Source organism: Petaurus breviceps, unplaced genomic scaffold (assembly GCF_028583685.1).
Source record: "Petaurus breviceps papuanus isolate PSGF00001 unplaced genomic scaffold, PetGlider_PUasm1.0 171, whole genome shotgun sequence".
NCBI classification, from domain to species: Eukaryota; Metazoa; Chordata; class Mammalia; order Diprotodontia; family Petauridae; genus Petaurus; species Petaurus breviceps.
Window position 1 is genome coordinate 7,987,587 of NW_027185754.1, and position 19,747 is coordinate 8,007,333.

The 19,747-nt window shown below is 38.5% G+C and overlaps 1 protein-coding gene and 1 long non-coding RNA gene across 3 annotated transcripts in view; one reads left to right on the forward strand and one right to left on the reverse strand.

Moving 5' to 3' along the window:
* The window catches only part of HEATR3 (HEAT repeat containing 3), a 44,114-nt gene extending 37,420 nt beyond the window's left edge, over nucleotides 1-6,694 (reverse strand). Inside the window, exons 1-4 of one of the 2 annotated variants that reach the window (XM_069082532.1) lie at nucleotides 6,394-6,694; nucleotides 5,970-6,142; nucleotides 1,799-1,886; nucleotides 667-779 (exon numbers count right to left, since the gene is read on the reverse strand). In XM_069082532.1, coding sequence (XP_068938633.1) covers nucleotides 667-779; nucleotides 1,799-1,886; nucleotides 5,970-6,142; nucleotides 6,394-6,516 — 497 coding nt within the window. In that variant the 5' untranslated portion in view covers nucleotides 6,517-6,694. Of the gene's footprint in view, nucleotides 1-666; nucleotides 780-1,798; nucleotides 1,887-5,969; nucleotides 6,143-6,393 lie in introns of those variants that run through there. The other variant, XM_069082533.1, reaches the window with a different exon arrangement.
* Nucleotides 6,291-19,381, forward strand: LOC138157075 (uncharacterized). Its single transcript, XR_011167289.1, has 3 exons — nucleotides 6,291-6,416; nucleotides 16,741-16,799; nucleotides 19,030-19,381. It is a non-coding gene; the product is annotated as an uncharacterized lncRNA (long non-coding RNA).
* The last annotated feature ends 366 nt before the right edge of the window (nucleotides 19,382-19,747 follow it).

Here is a 19,747-nt window from a genome sequence, read left to right on the forward strand (position 1 = left end):
TATCCCCTTGACCTCCTACTTTCCTACAGGGTAAGACAGATTTTTATACCCGCAATCATCATCTTTCTTATATCAAATTGCCAAACTGCTGCTGCCAGAATAATGCACCAGTAGTTTTGTATTTCCTCCTTTCTTCTAGTTACCAAACTGGTACAACTATATTTTACCACAACAGATGTGTCAGACATGAAATGTTAGTATGCAAAAGACTTGGCGCAGGAGCATTACTGTTGTCTTCAAAATGTCTGAAGGGATGTCATGTGGAAAAGAGATTCTATATTATAGTTTACCTGGCCTTAGGGAGGAAACTAGGGCCAACTAGAACATTTCATGGTCAATATAAGAGAAAAATGCCTAGAACTTATAGCTATACAAAAACTGTAACGAGTAACTGTGAGGTAACAAACTGGGGGAACTGGGGTTAAAAAGCAAAGTGAGTCAAGTTTCATTGCAGTGGTGTATTCTCCTGGCAATGACAGTAACTAGTTCCAGGGGAGGAGAGGCAGGGACTGGAAATGAAAGAAGTAGCTGATATGAACAAAGACATCATGGGTTGGACCACACACACAGGACCACAGTAAATTCCATGAGGGGGACAGTTTTCCAAAAGAACAAAAATAAGTAATTGTAGGAAGGGTCTACTATAAATGAATAGAATACTCTTACCAGATATTCCATAGCACATTCACAGCCTCATTAGCTATATCTTCAATATAATTTTTATTCAGCTCTTTATTTTTCTTCAAAGAGACTTCACTGGAATCTAATCCAACACTACACTGTAACCAAATGTTACAATTAATTCCTTGTTTCATAAACAATAAATAAAGGAACAAAGAAAAAACTAGCATAAAAAACAGAAAGGGATCAAAAATAGTAATAAGGGAGGTTAACATGCCAAATTATCTTGTGTCAGTTTCACCACAAATCTATTTTCCTTTTTAGGATAAACAAATGAAAATAAAAATCTCTACAATTCACAGCAAAACACAGATATAAAACATTTTTAATTCCAAAAAAATTTTAGGATTATCTAAAAAAAAAACCTGACCTATACAGCAAAAGATAGCAAAAATAATTTCACTGATAACACAATGTACTCTTAAAAGGGAATATAAATAGCATGTATTATCAAAAGTTTGTTTTTAGATATAAATCATGAAATAATATAAAAACAGCAGCACCTCAGACGTAAATCAAAAGATTACTAAAACAAGAAAACTAGGTGACTACCTAATTGTTGAGATGCAGTTAGATCAGTCATAAAAATTCAAGAACTGTTATTCAGATAAAAAATTTTACTTTCTCGAGGTCACTATGAGAATAAATTTTTCTAAGACAACAATTACATGTCATGTAATTCTCAGACAATAATTACATGTCATGTTTTATGTCAGGATGATAAATCATCAAGGAAAGCAGCCTTTTAAGAAACTAAAAACTTTACCTTTTCAGTAGCAACCCAGTACAAGTTAAGAGTTCTAAAGAACAAAAGATTCTAATGGTTTTTTGGAGGAATCATCACAGCTTTCTCATAAATGGAAAATTAGGAAATATTAAGAAATGGTATAAAAGGAGAAGTAAGATCATGAATATTCCTTCACTTTTGCTAGTTCTTCACTAGAAAAGGACCAAAAGTCCCATAGATACTCTACAGAAAAATCAAGAATCTGTTTTAAATACTGTATAAACTTTTTATCTTCATAAAAATGAAACTACTTAAGTTTATATTTTCAAAAAGTTTAAAATTTTAGACTGCGATCCATTACTATCAGCATATATTTTAAAAAATACATACCTCTTTTAACAGTGCAACAAGTGGTGTCATAATGTCCTTAGTAACCATGTCATCACAAACTTCAAAACCTCCACAAGCACTGAGATTTCTAAACAAGGAGTTAAAATGATCACATTCCATTCTTGGATCAAGTGTTACATAATGTTGTTGGCCTACACCTGAAATATTTCCACTTTAAGTCGTTCTTAATCTATTTCTTAAGTCACATTGTAGATAGGACAAAGACAAGCTAAAGAGAATACAAAAGTGGGTTAGGATGGTGAAGGGACTGGAGACTATGCCCAGAAAGAACCAGGTTAAGAGAATGTATGTTTAGCTTAGAGAAGGAAAAATATGAAGGGGGAAGGGACAGCTAGATGACACAGTGAACAAAGCACCGGCCCTGGAGATAGGAGGACCTGAGTTCAAATCCAGCCTCAGACACTTAATATACTTACTAGCTGTGTGACCTTGGGCAAGTCACTTACCCCCGATTGCCCTGCCCTTCCACCCTCCAAAATAAAAAAGCAAAAAAAAAATCCCTTTAAAAAATATATGAAGGGGAAATAGGGAGACAAGAAACACATTTTTAAGAGAGCTGTCGTATTGAAGAATTATGTAACTTGGTTCGGTCCTAGAAAATAGAACTAGGAGAAAGAGGGAATGTTAACAGGTCATATAATTCAGCTCAACATAAGGAAGATCTTTATCATTAGGATTGCTCAAAAGTATATTGACTGGGTAGGTACTGAGTTAAACGCTAGTAAAAAAAAGTAGTATGGCAAAAAGTAGGTGTAGAAAAATTATCTCACACCCCATACCAAGATAAGCTCCAAAGAGATCTATAATTTAGACATAAAGAGTGATATTCTAACAAATTAGAAGAACAAAGAAAAAATTAACTTTCATATCTATGAATAGGGGAACAGTTCAGGACCAAAAAAGGGTTAGATAACATCACAGAAGATAAAATAAACAATTTTGATTTCATGAAATTTAAAAGAGCTTGCACAGACTAAATCAATGTAGCTAAAATTAGTATTAACTGGGGAAAAAAATCTTTGCAGCAAGTTCTCTGATAAGGGTCTTATTTTCAACATATATACGGAACTTAATAAAATCTATTCCCCAACTGATCAAAGGATACTATTTGAATAGGCAATTAAAAAACATAGTACTTTATTTTCTTCCAATTACATGTAAAGGCAATTTTAACATTAAATTTTTTTTTTTGCTTTTTGGAGGGCAATTGGGGTTAAGTGACTTGCCCAAGGTCACACAGCTATTAAGTGTTAAGTGTCTGAGGCCAAATTTGAACTCAGGTCCTCCTGACTCCAGGGTCAGTGCTCTATTCACTTTGAGTTCCCAATTTTTTCCCTGCTCTCTAAGATGATAAACAATTTTATATAGGTTATATATGTGCAATCATGTAAAACATTTCCATATCAGTCATAATGTGAAAGAAGAAACAGAACAAAAGGAAAAAAAAACACACAAAAAAATAAAGTGAAAATAATATGGTTTGATCTGCATTCAGACTCCAATCAGTTCTTTCTGTGAATGTGAATAGCATTTTCACGAGTCTTTCCAATTTGTTTTAGATCTTTGTATTGTTGAAAAGAGCTAAGTCAATTATAGCTGATCCTTGCACAATGTTGCTAATACCATGTACAATGTTCTCTTGGTTCTGCTCAGTTCACTTTGCATCAGTGCATGTTAAGTCTTTCCAGATTTTTCTGAAATCTGCCTGCTCATCATTTCTTATGGCATAATAGCATTCCATCAAAACCATATGCCAGAACTTGTTTAGTCATTCCCCAACTGATGGGCATTTTCCAATTCTTTGCATCTACAAATAGAGCTGGAAAAAAAGCAGTTTTCTATGGAAGAAATTCAAGCTATCAAAAACCCTTTGAAAAAAATGCTACAAACTATCAATAATTAAAGAAATGAAAAATAAAGTAATTGTGAAGTTCTACCTCACAATCAGACTCATGAAGCTAACATAAATGGAAAATGACAAATGTTGTGAAGGGATTTGTGGGAAAACAGGCACATTAATGCACTGCTGGTGGAGCTGTGAACTGGTCCATCTATTCTAGAAAGCAATTTACAACTATGTTCCCCAAGTTACTAAACTATACACACCTCTTGACCTAGCTATACCATCACTAAGCCAAAAGCTCAAAAAGATCAAAGGAAAATGAAAAGGGTTCTTATAGAGAAAAATGTTTATGGCACATTTTTTGCGGTGGCCAAGAATTGGAAACTAAGAGGATGTCATTCAATTGAAGAATAGCTGAAAAAATTATGTGAATAATGGAATACTATTGTGATGATTTCAGAGAAACCTGGTTAGATTCATATGAGGGAAGTGAGCAGAACTAGGATAACAATTTACATGATAACAATAACAATGTAAGGACAAGCAATTTTGAAAGATTTAAGAACTCTTTATCAACACAGTTACAATTTTAGAGTACTGATGACAAATCATGCTACCCACTACCTAAGAGAGAAGATGAATTCAGGCTGTAGAATGAGACATATTTTTTGGACATAGTTGATGCAGGAATATTTTGCTTGACTATGTATATTTTATTACATAAAATAAACTGGGGAGTTTTTTCCCATTTTTCTCTTGCAGTGGAGGGAAGGTAGTAGACAAAAAAGGGTTAACTGAAAAAAAAAATTTAAATTTCCAAAAGTTATATTTTAAGAGGAGGATTTAAGAAGTAGCTGGATAACCATCTGTCCAGGATAGAAGGAATGTTAAGTTTCGGGGCTTAGGTATCCTCAGATTTCTTTTAACCCTAAAATGCTAATACATTACACTTTACAGAAAGTTGTCATAGTGTAGTGGATAAAGGGTCATCCTTACAGTCTGGAAAACCTGGGTTCAAGTGGCTGCTCTAACTCATCTTTCTAGCTGTGAGAAAATTACTTAACTTCTCAGTGTCACAAGCAATTTTAAAAGACTATAAGTTACAAAAGACAGAAATGTTAAGTAGCAATGTACAATGTTAAATGAGGCCACTGGATTTTGAGATGGAGAACCTCAGTTCAAAATCCCTGCTCTGTGATTTATTCCCCATGTGATGCTGGGCAAGTCAGTTAGCCTCTCTGTACCTCCGTTTCCTCATCTATAAAATGAAGGGACAAACTAGGTGACCACCAAAATCCCTTTCCAGTTCATATGACCGTACAAACTAACAATCTGTTTTAGGAGTAATTCTATACCACAAGTTCCATGTGAGAACAAAAAATTAGCTACAAAATCAGTGCCTTTGCTTCCATCATTCTGGATTTTCTGGCACAAGAAAGAGTAAGGAAAAGACTGACACTAAAAACAATCTGTTCAAACTAGGAGGCATCATTTATTATGGGCCTATTATGCATCAGGTGCTGTGCAAAGCTGGAGGTATACAAGAAAGGAAGGAGTTCTTACCTACAAAAACTTCACATTTTAATAGGTAACATTTATGTAGCTAGCAAAGCACTTTACATGTTGTCTTATTTGGTCCTCAATAACCCAGTGAGGTAATTGCCATTAACTCCATTTTGGAGATGAGAAAACTGAGGCTGAGAGGTTAAATGACTTGCCCACAGCTTGATCACAAAGCTATCGTCCAAGGTAGCATTTAAACTCAAAGTCCAACACTTTATCCATTACACCATCTAGTTGCCTCCTAATTTATACCTAGATATCAAGTACACAAGTAGGCATAAACCAGGCATATACAATAATCAAATACAAGGTAACCTTAGTGAGGAAGGTACTAGCAGTGGGAGAAAGGGGGTGGGGGTGGATAAAGCACGCCCCACCCCTGGGGACATAGAGGATCCCTACAATCCCCTGGATCACTTGCTCATCTGCCCCTCAGGAGGCTGAGGATTCCTAAAATCCCTGCTCTCACCAGGCTCTACTAAGGACGCCGAGGTGAGGGATCCCAATCCCCACACGCTCACCTGCTTCATCCCCGGGGCCTGAGGATTCCTACACCCCGCCCCCAGCTCCCCCTCCCTCAGGATCCCCACGATCCAGGCCTCACCTGGTCCACACCCCCTCCTCCCCCCCCTCCCCCTCCCCAGCTCAGGACCCCTACAATCCCTCCCCTCACCTGGGGGGGTGAAGGCCGCTTTCGCCCCACCCGTGCCGAGCAGAGCCACCCGCCCCGCCCGCTGCACTCACCGCAGCGCGCCGGCCGCAGTCTCCCGCACCGCCAGACTGGGGTCCAGCAGCAGCGGCCCGAGCTGTCGGACGGCATCCCTGCGGGTCAGGGCCGAGATGGCGGGCTGCTGCTGCACCAACCGCGCCAGCCCCGCACAGGCGCACTCGCGGACCTCGGCGCTCGGATGCTGGAGCTGCGGGAAGTGGAGGGGGGTGTCAGGGGTCTAGACTACCCGGAGGGCGACGGTAGAGAGGACGTCTGGGCTGCGGGAAGGGGGAGAGGTCGGGGGGAGGGGAGGGGACACTTGGGCGCTAGTGCAGGGGTGGGGGGTGGGAGAGCGCGCTCAGTCCCAACCTCTCCACGCGCCCCCGCGCGGCAGGGACGGGGAAAGGAGAAAAAAAGAAGAGGAGAGAAAGCAGGGGGTCCGATTTCGGGCCGCTTCACCTTCTCCAGGAGCTCCACCGCCGGTGAGTCGTCCAGTTGGGCCTCCTCGCTCTCCGCTGCCTCACATTCACCCGTGGGAGAGAACTGGGGCCGTTTGAAGCGCTTATTCTTGCTCTTGCCCATGGCTGCAGCGCCGGCTGGGACACGCGGGAGTCTGCGGATAGGGCAGCCTTAGGGGTCCGAGACTAAAGTTGCAAACCTCTACAAGCTCAGCTGGACCCGCCGGAGCCAACTAGAGAGCACACATGGCGAAAGCAAAGCGCAGGCGTGGCGTGAGGGCAGGTGGGGTGGGGCTGGAGGCGTGAGTGTGCGCAGGCGCAGAAGAGAGACAGAAGGAGTGGGCGGAAACAGACCTAGAAAGTGGGGGAGTCTGATCCCTAAAACGCTAGGATTTTTTTAGGTAGAAGAATCTAAGATTTTAAGAATAGTCTAGCTGGAAAGGACACTAGAATTTGCCTTTCTGTCGGGTTACAGACCCCAGAAAATCTGAAGCCTGCAGAGGTTGTCACTTGTCTTAGTCACTCAGTGGCTGAGCTGGGATTTGAACGTGGGGTCCCTTTGAAATCAGTGCCCATTCCGTGGCACGGTGCCACCCTGGGAAGTTACGGGAGCATCGATTTAACCCTAGAAGACACTTAAGAGAGCAGTTAGTCTCAGCCCTTCATTTTACAAATAAGGAAATTTAGGACAATGAGGTCACCCAGCGGTAATGAGTTAGCAGAACCAGGCATGGAGCCTTCTAATTCCAAATTCGCTTCTCTTTCTCTTGAACATAGTGGATTCTTGTTAAAGGAATCTTTTCCACGCGAATAATGGCTGGTATCTCTAGCTACTGCTAAAGAGAACAGTGCAGTAGGTTCGAACTTGGGTCTGGATTGGGCTGTCTTTGCTGAAGATGGAAGGAGGATCAACCACTCTCTGGTCTGGGACCAGAGTTTAACTAGTGCCAGAGAGGGGGTCACAGGGGTGGGTAACCTGCAGTCTTGAGGCCACATGTGGCCCTCTAGGTCCTCAAGTACGGCCCTTTGAATCCAAACTTCCCCACCCCCTGTAGACAAACAGCTCTAGGAGTTAGAGCAGTTGCTAAAGAGAAGGGTCATTATCCCTCCATGACCAGCAAGGGTCCAAACCTTTCCAATCCAGTGGAAAATTAAATCAACAGCCTTCTTGGAAACTAGATGGAGCTGCCATAATTTTCTGGAAATCGGCCAGCAAACTTCATTCTTTCTGAATTTCTAATTCAAAGCCACAGGTGGCCTGAGACAAAATTATCTTCCTGTGCTACCACTCTCTACTCTCTCATCCCTACCTACTTTATTCTGACCCTTCCCGTATCCTCCTCTTGCTCTACAGTCCCCATCCATTATATCCCCTGCCACTTCTGAAATGTTATATTTATAAACTATTTCATATTAGACCACTTCCTCTCACACTCCTTACATCTTATTCGGTTTACAGAAACCTGGCTTTCCTAGAAAACACTATATTTTTGATCTATGGTGGTAGAGGTGTTTCCTCACAAGGAATTGCCTATATCAATGAAATGGCTGAACAAATCCCAATCCTTTACCCTGTAAAACTCATACAAAAAAAACAGAAACTAAAAAAGATAAGATTTTGTGACAGAAACCATAGGGAGCAACTGTAATTTACTGAGTAAGTGAATGAGATGATCAAATCAGACTTTTAGCAAAATCACTTTGGCAATTGTGGGGTTAGATTGGAGTGGGGTAGGTTTATTGCAGGGAAAGCAAAAAGGAGGTTCAGTAGTCCAGGCTGTGGTGGCTATGTGAATAGTAAGAAGGGAAAGATGTGTTTGGGAGATGTGAAGATAGATTTGGCAAGATCTGGCAATGGATTGAATATATGGGATGAAGGAGAATGAAGAATCAAGAATGATACTAATATTTCAAACCTGGGTGACTAAAAGGATCTTGGCCTCCTCACCATATAAGGAAGTTTGGAAAAGTGATAAGTTTTGGCGAAAAGATAAAGTAATGAACTCTGAGATGCAGACTGCAACCTATCCATAGTTAATCATCCAGTGTGATTCATGCTGGCCTAACAAAAATGGAAAGAGATGTAACATCTTTCATTGGCCACTTTCTAGGAGTGCAAAGGCTATTCAGTCACAGGCATGACGTGTTTTGGGGAGCAGAGTGTGGATATGCTGGATGTGTGTGTTGGGGGTGGGGAACAGGGTTTGGTTTGTGCAGCTGCAGGTATGAGTTCCTAGGTTGTACTTAGGTTATAGTTACCTTGAAGGGCTTTTTCCTAGAGCAGAAGGGTTGGTGGGAGGGGTGTTTATACAGCTAAGGGAGCCTAGCAGTGAGAACAGATAGAGTGGATTTAATGAGTAATAATGAGTGAAGGGAGAGTGGAGTTGGATTGTATCACACAGAAGGTTGGGATATGATCACTCCTCATACTTTCTGATTGGTTACCCTTTGGAGTGATGCTATTTTCCCCCTTGCCCAGCTTTGGAGTCCAATACTTTAAGCCAATAAAAATTTGTTCTCAGGATAAGACCTGAAATTTATTTGTACTGAAATATAATAAACATTACTTTTTCAACAGGGAATTTGAATGACCTTACTTAATAGAATTTAGGGCCTTACTATGGAAGTTGGGTTTGATATCTCCCTGAAATGTACAACCTAGGGATGAATTTGATTGAGAAGCGTGGCCTTGTTTACTATCTACCTGTTGTGATTTAAATCACTTATTCACTTGTTAGTCCTGAAGGTATGGAAAAAATCTGAAAGAAATCTTATCAGTTAAGGATGACTTCAGTGGTCAGCAACATTTTAATTTCCTATTCAGATGTTCTTAACAAAAGTAAAAAAGATGCTGAAAGTATGCAAAAAGCATTTATAAAAATCTTATATCAAAATAAGAAATCATATACCTCCACACAGAGAATTTTACCGATCTTTTTTCATTATCAGTGTAAGTCATCTATGGAAAGCAAAATTAAGGATCTAGATCAATATTGAAAAGCCAAAAAAGTCCTGATGTAAACTGGAAAGATACTTTACTCAGGACAGACCATGACAAAGAATGCTAGAACTGACTTTAAAATATGCAATTAGCAAAATAAATAAATGAAAATTTTCATAATGATGTTGTGTTAGGCAAGTAGAACAGATTATTTTGAATAAATAACTTGGGAACATTGTTATGTTCTGATAAGCAAAAAGTATTGCAAACTACATTGTTACTGATTCAGAAGTTCTTTGAGCAGCCTGCTAATAACTTGAAACATCTCACTCATTTGAAATGTTATTTTTGTACTTTCGTTGGAATTAAACTGAAAAGGGGGAATTCTATTATTGTGCTTCAAAAAAAGTAGCATTTCTACTTTCACATATACAATACTATTAGAAGTCAGCCTTGTGACCAAACTCAGTCTAAAATCAAATGAATGGATTTTATCTCCTTAGCTATTCAAAGAACCTGATTATAGACATTCTGGCTACAAATTTACCATTAGCAAGTTCATTTAAAAAATATCCAATAGCTGACTAAAATGATTGAGAGACAAATCTAACAAAAAAAAAAAGGTAAATAGGGCAGAAATTAAGGACTTCAATGGAATTTTAGAAAAGTTAGAGATGACAAATGTTTAGGAATGGAAATACAAAGTAATATACATGTTCTCAGCTATGCATTGTGCTTTATAAAAACTCATTATGTGCTATGGCATAAAAACCTCATAAGCTCAGAAGCACTGTAATACTAGACATCAATAACTAACTAAAATACAAAAAAAAAGGGAGGTGGCTTTCAAAGAAAAAATTTAAACTTAAATAGAAACTAAAATAATACCAAAGAATTAGTAATTTTTTGAAAAAAAATCATAGAAACTATAGGTAATTTCATTAAAGAAAATGATAAGAATGAAACAACATACCAGAACTTTTTGGGATAGATCTGTGGTCCCCTTCTACAGCAAAAGCAGTCTTTAGAATTTTCTAGTACAGAGTCACTCTGTCTCAGACTATTCTGGCCCACTTGTCCAATACAAGTGTCACAGATACTTAGACTCCTTAAGAGTCTACCCATTATTGAGAACCTTTAATAAACTTTGCTTTCTTTGGCTGAGAGAAGACTTGAGTTGAATTCTTTTGGCAGGACCCTGACCTTAAACCTCAACATTTTATGGTTCCCTGACCTCTACAATTTAAAAGAGAAATGAGAATTATGAGAGCAGAATTTATATTCTGCACAGCAAAAATAATGAGCAGAATAGAGAAACCAGATTCTATAATGATAAGCCTCACTAAAGAAACAAAAGAGAGAACATAAGATTTGGAAGACAATTACACAGAAGTGAAGGAGAACTTAAAAGAAAAGCAGAAAAACAAGAACTTTAAAAGAAGATGTGAGGGGCAGCTAGGTAGTGCAGTGAATAGAGCACCAACCCTGGAGTCAGGAGGACCTGAGTTCAAATCTGACCTCAGACACTTAACACTTACTAGCCATGTGACCTTGGGCAAGTCACCCAATTGCCCTGCCTTCCCCCCTCCAAAAAGAAAAAGAAAAGATGTGCTCACTTTTCCAAACAAAACATGGAGATCTCAAAGATAGGAGGTTCAGAGACAACCAACCTAAGGATCATAGATCTTCCAAAAGAACACACCATTACAGTAAACATTAATAATGAAAATAATAATAGAAAAAAAACTGCCCAGAATTTCCGAATATAGAAAATTAAATTCGAATTGAAAGAATTCACAGATTATCTCCAGGAAAGGGAAAACAAACAGACAAACAACAAAAACCAAGGCTGAAAACTCGAAGACCTAAAGTGGTTAAAGTTAAAAAGTCAGTCAAGGTCTTCAAGCCATCATGAGAAAGACCTTCAAATATGAAGGATAAGACATTCAAATAACATAAGACAATTCCACACCCACTAGAAAAAGGTGGAGGGAATAGAAGAATGTGTTGTGAAGAGCAATGTAACTCAGGATGCAGCCTAGCTAGCCCTAGGCAACCTATCCTACAAATCTGAGCTTAACCTATATGAGCTTAGAAGTTTTGATTGTATGAGAAAAGAGAGAGACAAGATGGTTTTAGAGGTCATGAAGCAGAGAATGAGGGTCTAAAGTAAACAGAAAGAGAAGATGGTTAATGAAAAGAGTGAGAAAAATCCTTTTTGAAAAGGGGCCCAAAAATGAAATTAAAAAAAAAAGCCTAATGAGCAGAAAAAACTGAAGAGAAGGAGATCTACTTGACTAAGAGGAAAAAAGAGAGGTAAGAAATATATAGCCAGATAAAACTGGGAGACAGGAACTAATAAAACCCTAAAGGGAAAGGGGTAACAAGAAGAGATCAAGGGGAAGGGGAAGAGAGCCAGTGGGAACAGGACCACCTTAATAAAAAGTGTAAACTAATGCAACCAAAGCAACATAATATTGTGTTTATAGCAAAAGGTGGGGGGAGGGGTGAATTATAACTTGGGGAAAAAAAACCATTTTAGAGATAGATGGAGGAAAATATAAATTTAACTCATAACACTTAACCCTCTTTGCCTCAGTTTCCTCATCTGCAAAATGAGCTGAAGAGCCAAAGCAATATCTTTGCTAAGAAAACCCTAAATGAGGTCTCAAAGTCAGACGTGACTGAACAACAACAATATAATAGTCCTAATAAATCTCATGGCCTTTTCTCAATCTTTATTCTCCTTGACCTCTTTGCAGTCTTTGAAACAGTTGAGCACCCTCTCCTCCTTGATATTCTTCTTTCTAAGTTTTTTGGGACATCATTTTTTCCTTCCTTCTACCTATCTGGCCACTTCTTGGTCTCCTTTGCTCATTTCTCATCCAGATCACACCCTCTAAGAGTAGTTATCCCCCAAGTTTCTGTCCTGGGCCTTCTATTTTCCCTCTATACTATTTCACTTGGTGATTATGCAGCTAAAATTAGAAGGGGAAAAAAAAAAGCAGGAAACTGGTAAGGGGGGGGGGGAATCTTTACAGTTATTAAGTTGTGCATTCCCTTTGAAAGGTCTCTATCCCAAAGAGATCAAATAAAGAAGAAAAAGACCATATAAGCAAAAAGATTTATAGCAGCCCTTTTTGTGGTGGCAGAGAATTGGAAACTGAGGGGATATCTATCAATTAGGGAATGGCTGAACAAGTTATGGCATACGAATGCAATGGAATAATTTTGTCCAGAAAGAAATGATTAATGGGATGGTTTCAGAAAAAAAAAACTTGGGAAAACTTTTATGAACTGATGGAAAGTGAAGTGAGCAGATCCAGAAGAACAATTTATTCTGTAACAATTTTGTAACAATAATCAACTTAAGATTTAGTAACTGTGATCAATATAATGACTAACTACAGTTCTAAAGGACTCATAATGAAACATGCTATCCCTCCCAAGACAGAGAGCTGATGGACTCAGAATACAGATTGAAGCATATTTTCGTTCTTGCTTTTTCTGTCATTTTCTTTTGTTTTTGGAAATAGCTAATGAAGAAATTTGTTTTGCATGATTACACATTTTTGTAATGGGTATGTTTTTCTTGCCTTTTATATTGGCAACCCATACCCAGGATGGCTGCTAGCACAGGTTCTTAGATCTGCTTTACTAGGAAAGATAACTGTTTAAGGGGTTAACAATATTTTTTTAAATTACATTCACTAGTTCAGGGGAAAAGTCAGCACCCTAAACTTCAGAGAAAATATAAGCAGAAAAATAAAGACCAACAGACAAGGCTCTGCCTGCTTGAATCAACTATGCACTTTACATACATCCTTGGATCAAGAGAGCCTTTACATCTGAGCAGTAGAGGAACTCTGAATATATGGCCACTCAGAATCTCAACCAGGGAATCACAAGTTCCTTCTCATAAACAAGTCCCCAAAGCAAAATACCAACTCAGAGTATATATACACTTCTCAGAGCCAGAAGGCATCATAACCCTCCTGACTCAGTGCCTAATTAGAAATTAACAAAAGGTGTGAAAGCCTTCCTACAAGCAAACCTCCCCTAAGCAATGGCCTATTAATGGTCAGGGAAGATCTTATATCCCATTAACATTATACCTTTTCAAGGAGTGGTAGAAGGAGAAGAGAGAGGTTTTGGAATTGAAAATAAAATTGAATTTAAGAAATAAATTGATCACCTTGGGAATTATCCAAACATATTATTTAAAGAACCATAGCTATTTGAGGATACATAATAGTTGTAAGCAAAGCCATGAGGTCTCATTGTAAGAGGAAATAACCTTAGTATAAAAATTCAAACTTATAATTATCGTTTCATCTAGCCTATAACAAAAATTACATAATTGCACCAACTACAGTTGTTGCCTTTAAATTTTCTTGATTTTGCATTACTACATTAAAATGATTTCCTTCAGAATAGGGAACTATTTGTGAGACAGATCTTTAGGAAGGTTCACCTAGTGTTTATTCATGGAAATAAACTTTATTAAAAAATAAACTTTTGCTTGAGTGTTCACTGTGTGCCAAAAGCAAGTGAGTCACTCATTTCTTTTACTCTGAAGTCTATATATTTCTTGACACAGTGGTCTGTTTGGCTAAAGTGAATAAGTGCAAAAAATACCTGGGTCATAACAGGCCAACTTAATTTGTACATATCCTCCTGATATAATGTCATTCCCAGAAAAATAATTACAATGTAAAAGCACTTCCCATACATAGAAATCTTTCCCTCCTCATCTCTGCCCCCTTGGGATCCCTATTCCCTTTTAGGGTTCGACTCAAGTGCTGCTTCTTAAGAGGCATTTTCTGATCACCCCGGTTTAATACTCCCCTGAAGTTATTTTGTATTTGTTATTTATCTTGCATAGTGGCTAAAGGCAATCACTTGGCTGAAGCCCCAGTTCTGGTAACCTACATCAGTCCCTGACTTTCATAACCATGCAGTTGGTTTGGATTCACTGCTAGGGAAAGTAGAATTCTCATTTTTATTAGCATATCACCACTTCAATGGAGATAATCCAGGACCCTCAACCCAACAACCCTTCAAATAGTAGCGTCTCCCACACTACTCCTACTTCCAGTCCATCATTAAGGCAAGAAATCATTATGGCAAAGGGGTCCACCTTTCTCACCACCTCCAATACTGACTGTTGACCAATTGCCAGCAATAGGTGTGTAAAACTCAAGAAACTTGGGAGTCATAGCATTTCCCATGCCACCAGTCCTACTTCCAGAATAGCCCCCTAAGAAGTCATCATTGGAAGCAATTTCAAGTGGAGTCTGGTGACTGCTTCTGTAAATGCTATACCTACCATTACTAAAGACCTAGAAAAGAAAGTTATTTCCTACCAAAGTACCTGGCATTATCTGCTAAAAAACTGATATGATCTGCTCAGTGGAAATGGCATTAAAGAAGATGTATTGCCCTTTGCTTTATCACTAAGGACCATAGAGTCCCTTCTACTTGACTTGAAGCTGTGGAAAGAATCAGTGATTTGGGAGTCAGAGTCTGGATTCAAATCTTGGCTCTTCCACTCACTGCCTATGAATGGTTTTGGTATAACAACCAGCTAAGAACCATTGTCTATAGAATGAGATCACTGCCAGATGAATTCTGGTGGGAAGAGGATAAAGGCTGAACTTCTGACTTCTCTCCATAGGACTTTACTATGCCACAGAAAATCTCTTCATCTTAGAAGTTCATTCAACCCCTCTTCATAGTAGAGTATCCTCTGAGCCTGGGGCTTCTCCCTTTTATTAACTGAGTTCCCCCAGAACTTCCATTTTCCAGAGGAAGCCAAAGACAATCATGTCTTCATTCCTCTCCAGGTTGTATTCCTGACTCATCTCCACAGGACTTTCTTTACCATGTCCCTGCTCTGGGTACTTTTCTTCATACCCCAACCTCCTTTCAGCTTCCTTTTATGTGTTGTCTTTTTTTTTTTTGGAGGGGGGAAGTCAGGGCAATTGAGGTTAAGTGACTTGCCCAAGGTCACACAGCTAGTAAATGTTAAGTGTCTGAGGTTGGATTTGAACTCAGATCCTCCTGACTCCAGGGTTGGTGCTCTATTCACTGTGCTACCTAGCTGCCCCTATGTGTTGTCTTCCTCCATCAGAATGTGAGTTCCTTGCATATAGATTGTCTTTCTGCTTGCATTTGTATTTCAGTGGCTTAGCACAGTGCCTGGCAAATACTAAGTGCTTAATAAAAACTAGTTAACATGTTATTGTATTCCCTATTAAAATGTGACCTCCTTAGGTGTGTATCCAAAAGGGATCATAAAAAATGGAAAAGGACCCACATATACTAAAATATTTATAGCAGCTCTTTTTTGTGGTGGCAAAGAATTGTAAATTGAGGAGATGCTCATCAATTGGGGAATGACTGAACAATTTGTGGTATATGGTAATGGAATTCTCTTGTGCCAAAAGAAATTATGATCAGGCAGATTTCAGAAAAAACTGGAAAGACTTACATGAACTGATGCTAAATGAAGTGAACAGACCCAGGAGAACATTGTACAAAGTAACCGCGACATTGTATAATGATCAACTTTGATAGACTTAGCTCTCCTTAACAGTACAAAAACTCCAAAAGACTCATGATGGAGAATGCTATTCATATCCAGAGCAAGAACTATGGAGTCTGAATGCAGCTCAAAGCATACTATTTTCTCTTTTTTTCTTTCCCATGGTTTTCCCCTTTTGTTCTGATTCTCCTTCCACAGCATGACCAATGTGGATATACATTTAATATGATTATACATGTATAGTCTATATCAGATTGTTTGTCATTTTGGGGAGGGAGGAAGAAAAAATTTGGGACTCAAAATCTTAAAAAAAGGGAACTATGAAAACTATCTTTAATTGTGATTGGAAAAAATAAAATACTACTAAGTTGGGGGGGGGAGGGAAAGAATGTAACCTCCTTGAGAACATAGATAATCTTATTTTTCTACTTGGATCCCCAGCATCACAATATTTCATATATATTAAGTGCTTAATAAATGCTTTGTAATTAATTTGTTCATAAGGATAGTGAGATCATGTATTTTTTTATATCTTTCAGTCATGTGATGATAAAGATGTGGCCTATTGTTGACTATCAACTGCAAAAGCCAGTTTGTTATCTACTGACACAATTATTGATGATCTCTCAATGCATATATAAGTTATTTTCATAAAAAATTTACATAGGTAGGAAAGTAGGCATATAGATCAGTAGTTGTTGAGCTTTTTATCATTTCTTTAGTTATAATAATTCAGATTTGTATACCATTATATAGTATTTTAAAATTTGCAAAGCACTTTACTTAAATTATTTCATTTGGTCTGGGAAACACTGTGATAAAGATGTCATTATTTTCATTTTGTTAAATGACTTGTTTAGGATCGCATACTCATAAGTTTCTGAGACAAGATTTGAACTCAGGTCTTCCTAACTCATAGGTAAGTACTTTACTTACCATGCTACTCTGTTTCTCCATAGTCTGAGAGTTTTCTCGTGCTTTTGCTATCTACCTGTCTTTGAAATACCTCGTGAATCAATTCTGTAAAGCCCTTACATTGTTTAGATCTCTTCCAGCATGAATGACCTCTATATACACTTATTCTATGCTAGAGGAAAAATTATATCGCTATTATTGAACAAATCTTAGTTATTTTATGTTCTCTATTCACATCTGACTAGGTCAGCTAGGCAATGCAGTGTATAGAGGGCTGAGCCTAGGCAGAAGACCTGAGTTCAAATGCGACCTTAGGTACTAGCTGTGTGATCCTGGACAAATCATTTAACCCCATGTGCCTGAGGTTCCTCATCTGTAAAATGAGCTGGAGAAGGAAATGGCAAACCACTCCAGTATCTTTGCCAAGAAAACACCAAATGGGGGGTGGCCAGGTAGCACAGCGAGTAAGAGCACCGGCCCCAGTGTCAGGATGACCTGGGGATCAAATCCAGGCTCAGACACTTAGCACCCACCCAGAAACACCTGGCCATGTAACCTTGAGCAAGTTTCTTAACCTCAATTGCTTTAAAAAAAAAAAAAAGGAAAAAAAAGAAAACACCAAATGGAGTCATGAAGAATCAGACATGACTAAAACAACTGAACAATGACATTGCTATCTGAATTGCTGCTGTTGTTCAGTCATTTCAGGGTATTGACCTTATCACTATTCTGTCACCCTCCTTTAATAACTTGTAACTATATAGAATTATTTCAATTGAACTCCATGATTGATATACAAACTTTAAAAATTAGCACTCATACTAAAGCTAACATAGTCCCAAATTCTACTCTGAGATTAGATGTTTACCTTGGATTGTAAACTAACATTTTATCATTCAGATTTCACATTACTTTCACAAGGTTTATTTCCAAATGGCATGATGTATGTAGACAGATTAATCCTAAATTAGATTGTATGTATTTTTCTATCTGTCAGAAAAAGCGAACATATCATTTCTAGGAATAAGAAAAGGCTACTCTTCATCACAGAAAGAATGGCATTGCTTTGGCAGTCACTTTTGCATGTTACAGAGCAAAGCAAAGAAATCCTTACTAGTATAATAGAGTATGAATAAAGCTGGCCTATCTGCTTTCAGTTGTTCATGTCTCTTAGCTCCTCACTTGGACTTTTGGGGAATAAAGAAATCCCTGGTTTCTTTTGATTGGTCACGTGTGGCACAATGCTTAGGTCCTCTGGTACTTTGGATTTGGTAAGACAATTCCCTTACTGGTCACTAAACAGGGAGAGGCGATGACTCAATAGATCTTTAAAAGGGAATGACCTGCTCCCACATGTATCTTCCATTCCTAGGTATAGAACATCTTAGTATTATTAAAGTATACTCCTGGAGGAGGAAAAGCAGGATTTGCCTGAAGAGACTGATGTGGATGAACAGGGAACTCACCAACCAACTTATATATTAAAAAGAAATATACAGAAGATGGAAGCAAGGCCCGGTAATAATGAATATAGGTAGGGCAAGTCATATAAAAGTAGTGTCAGAAATACTAAAGTGGGGTGGCTAGATGGCGCAATGAATACAGTACCGGCCCTGGAGTCAGGAGGACCTGAGTTCAAATCCAGCATCAGACACTTAACAAAAAACTAGCCATGTGACCTTGGGCAAGTCACTTAACCCCAATTGCCCTACCATCCCCTCTCCAAAAAGCAAAAAAAAAAAAATACTAAAGTTCAGAATGAGCTAAGATTGGTGAAGGAAGCTAAGGATAATAAAAAGGATAAAGTTATATTTGGAGAAAAGGGGGATAGGCTCTTTGCCTGAGGTTTATGATTTGATAACCAATAACAGAGAGAAGGGAAATCTGCTCAATCCTTATTTTGTTTCTGTTCTCTCTGCAAAAGAGAATAAATTACCTTTACATTGGAAGTGATACAGGGGCTGTCTAAAAGTGGAACGGGATGCCTATCCTTAGAAGTCTTCAAGCAGAGGCTGTATGACTGCTTGTCTAGTTATAATTCCTTTAATTTTTATGTTGAACTGGATGGCCATTAGGGTGCCTTCCAGTTCTCAAATTATGGGTATTGGGAGAAGACTGCTGGTACTGAGACAATGGCACTACTTGGTTAAGTAAGCTATGTCTGGCCTTTGGAATCCCTGACTTCTTTTTTTTCCTTCTTTTTTTCCTCTTTGTATTTTCTTTCATGAGTACAGGTAGTCAAAACAGTGATCCTGAGTCCAGTTTTGATGGAAATCATTTGAGTTCAGGAGGTTGAGATTCTAGCTTCCTTAGCTCATAGCTGATTGGTGACAGGAGGGAGTTCCTGTATCAGAGGAGATGATCACTTACAAGAGGATGAACCCAAACCCTGACCTGCTTTGCCAGAAGACTTGTATTTTGAGACTAACAGCATGGAATGAGGGGAAATTTAAAAATGCCTATTCAGCAGTCCCACAAATGGTCATTTTCTAGTGCTTAAGTTTTAACTTTCCTGGAGAATATAATAGTAGTTACATTTTAAGTCCTCTTGTTAATGTATACTTGTATTGAGCATTTTTAAAAATTATAAGCAATAAATGTCAATTCTTGATATGCTTTGTACATTGAATGTCTTTCTATGCCACCTTTTTGTATGGAGTGTTCAGGGAGAACTAGCACCTCTGATGTGAGAACTTGCTGAACCTTTTACAGGGCTGCTCATTTACCTTTGATGTCTACCTGTCACCCAACTCCAAATTGTGGCTCCAAGAAGCTATTGCATATGCAGCAGTGACATGCTAGTAAAATATCTTGGCAGCTGAACTAAACCAGGTTGAGGGTATCTGACAGGCCTCAAACCCATCAGTGGGTTAGCAGGGTGTCCACCCCAAGCTGGTAAAAACTTCCTCAAGCAGCATGGGTAAATGAGAACAATTTGTTTCAGCAATCATG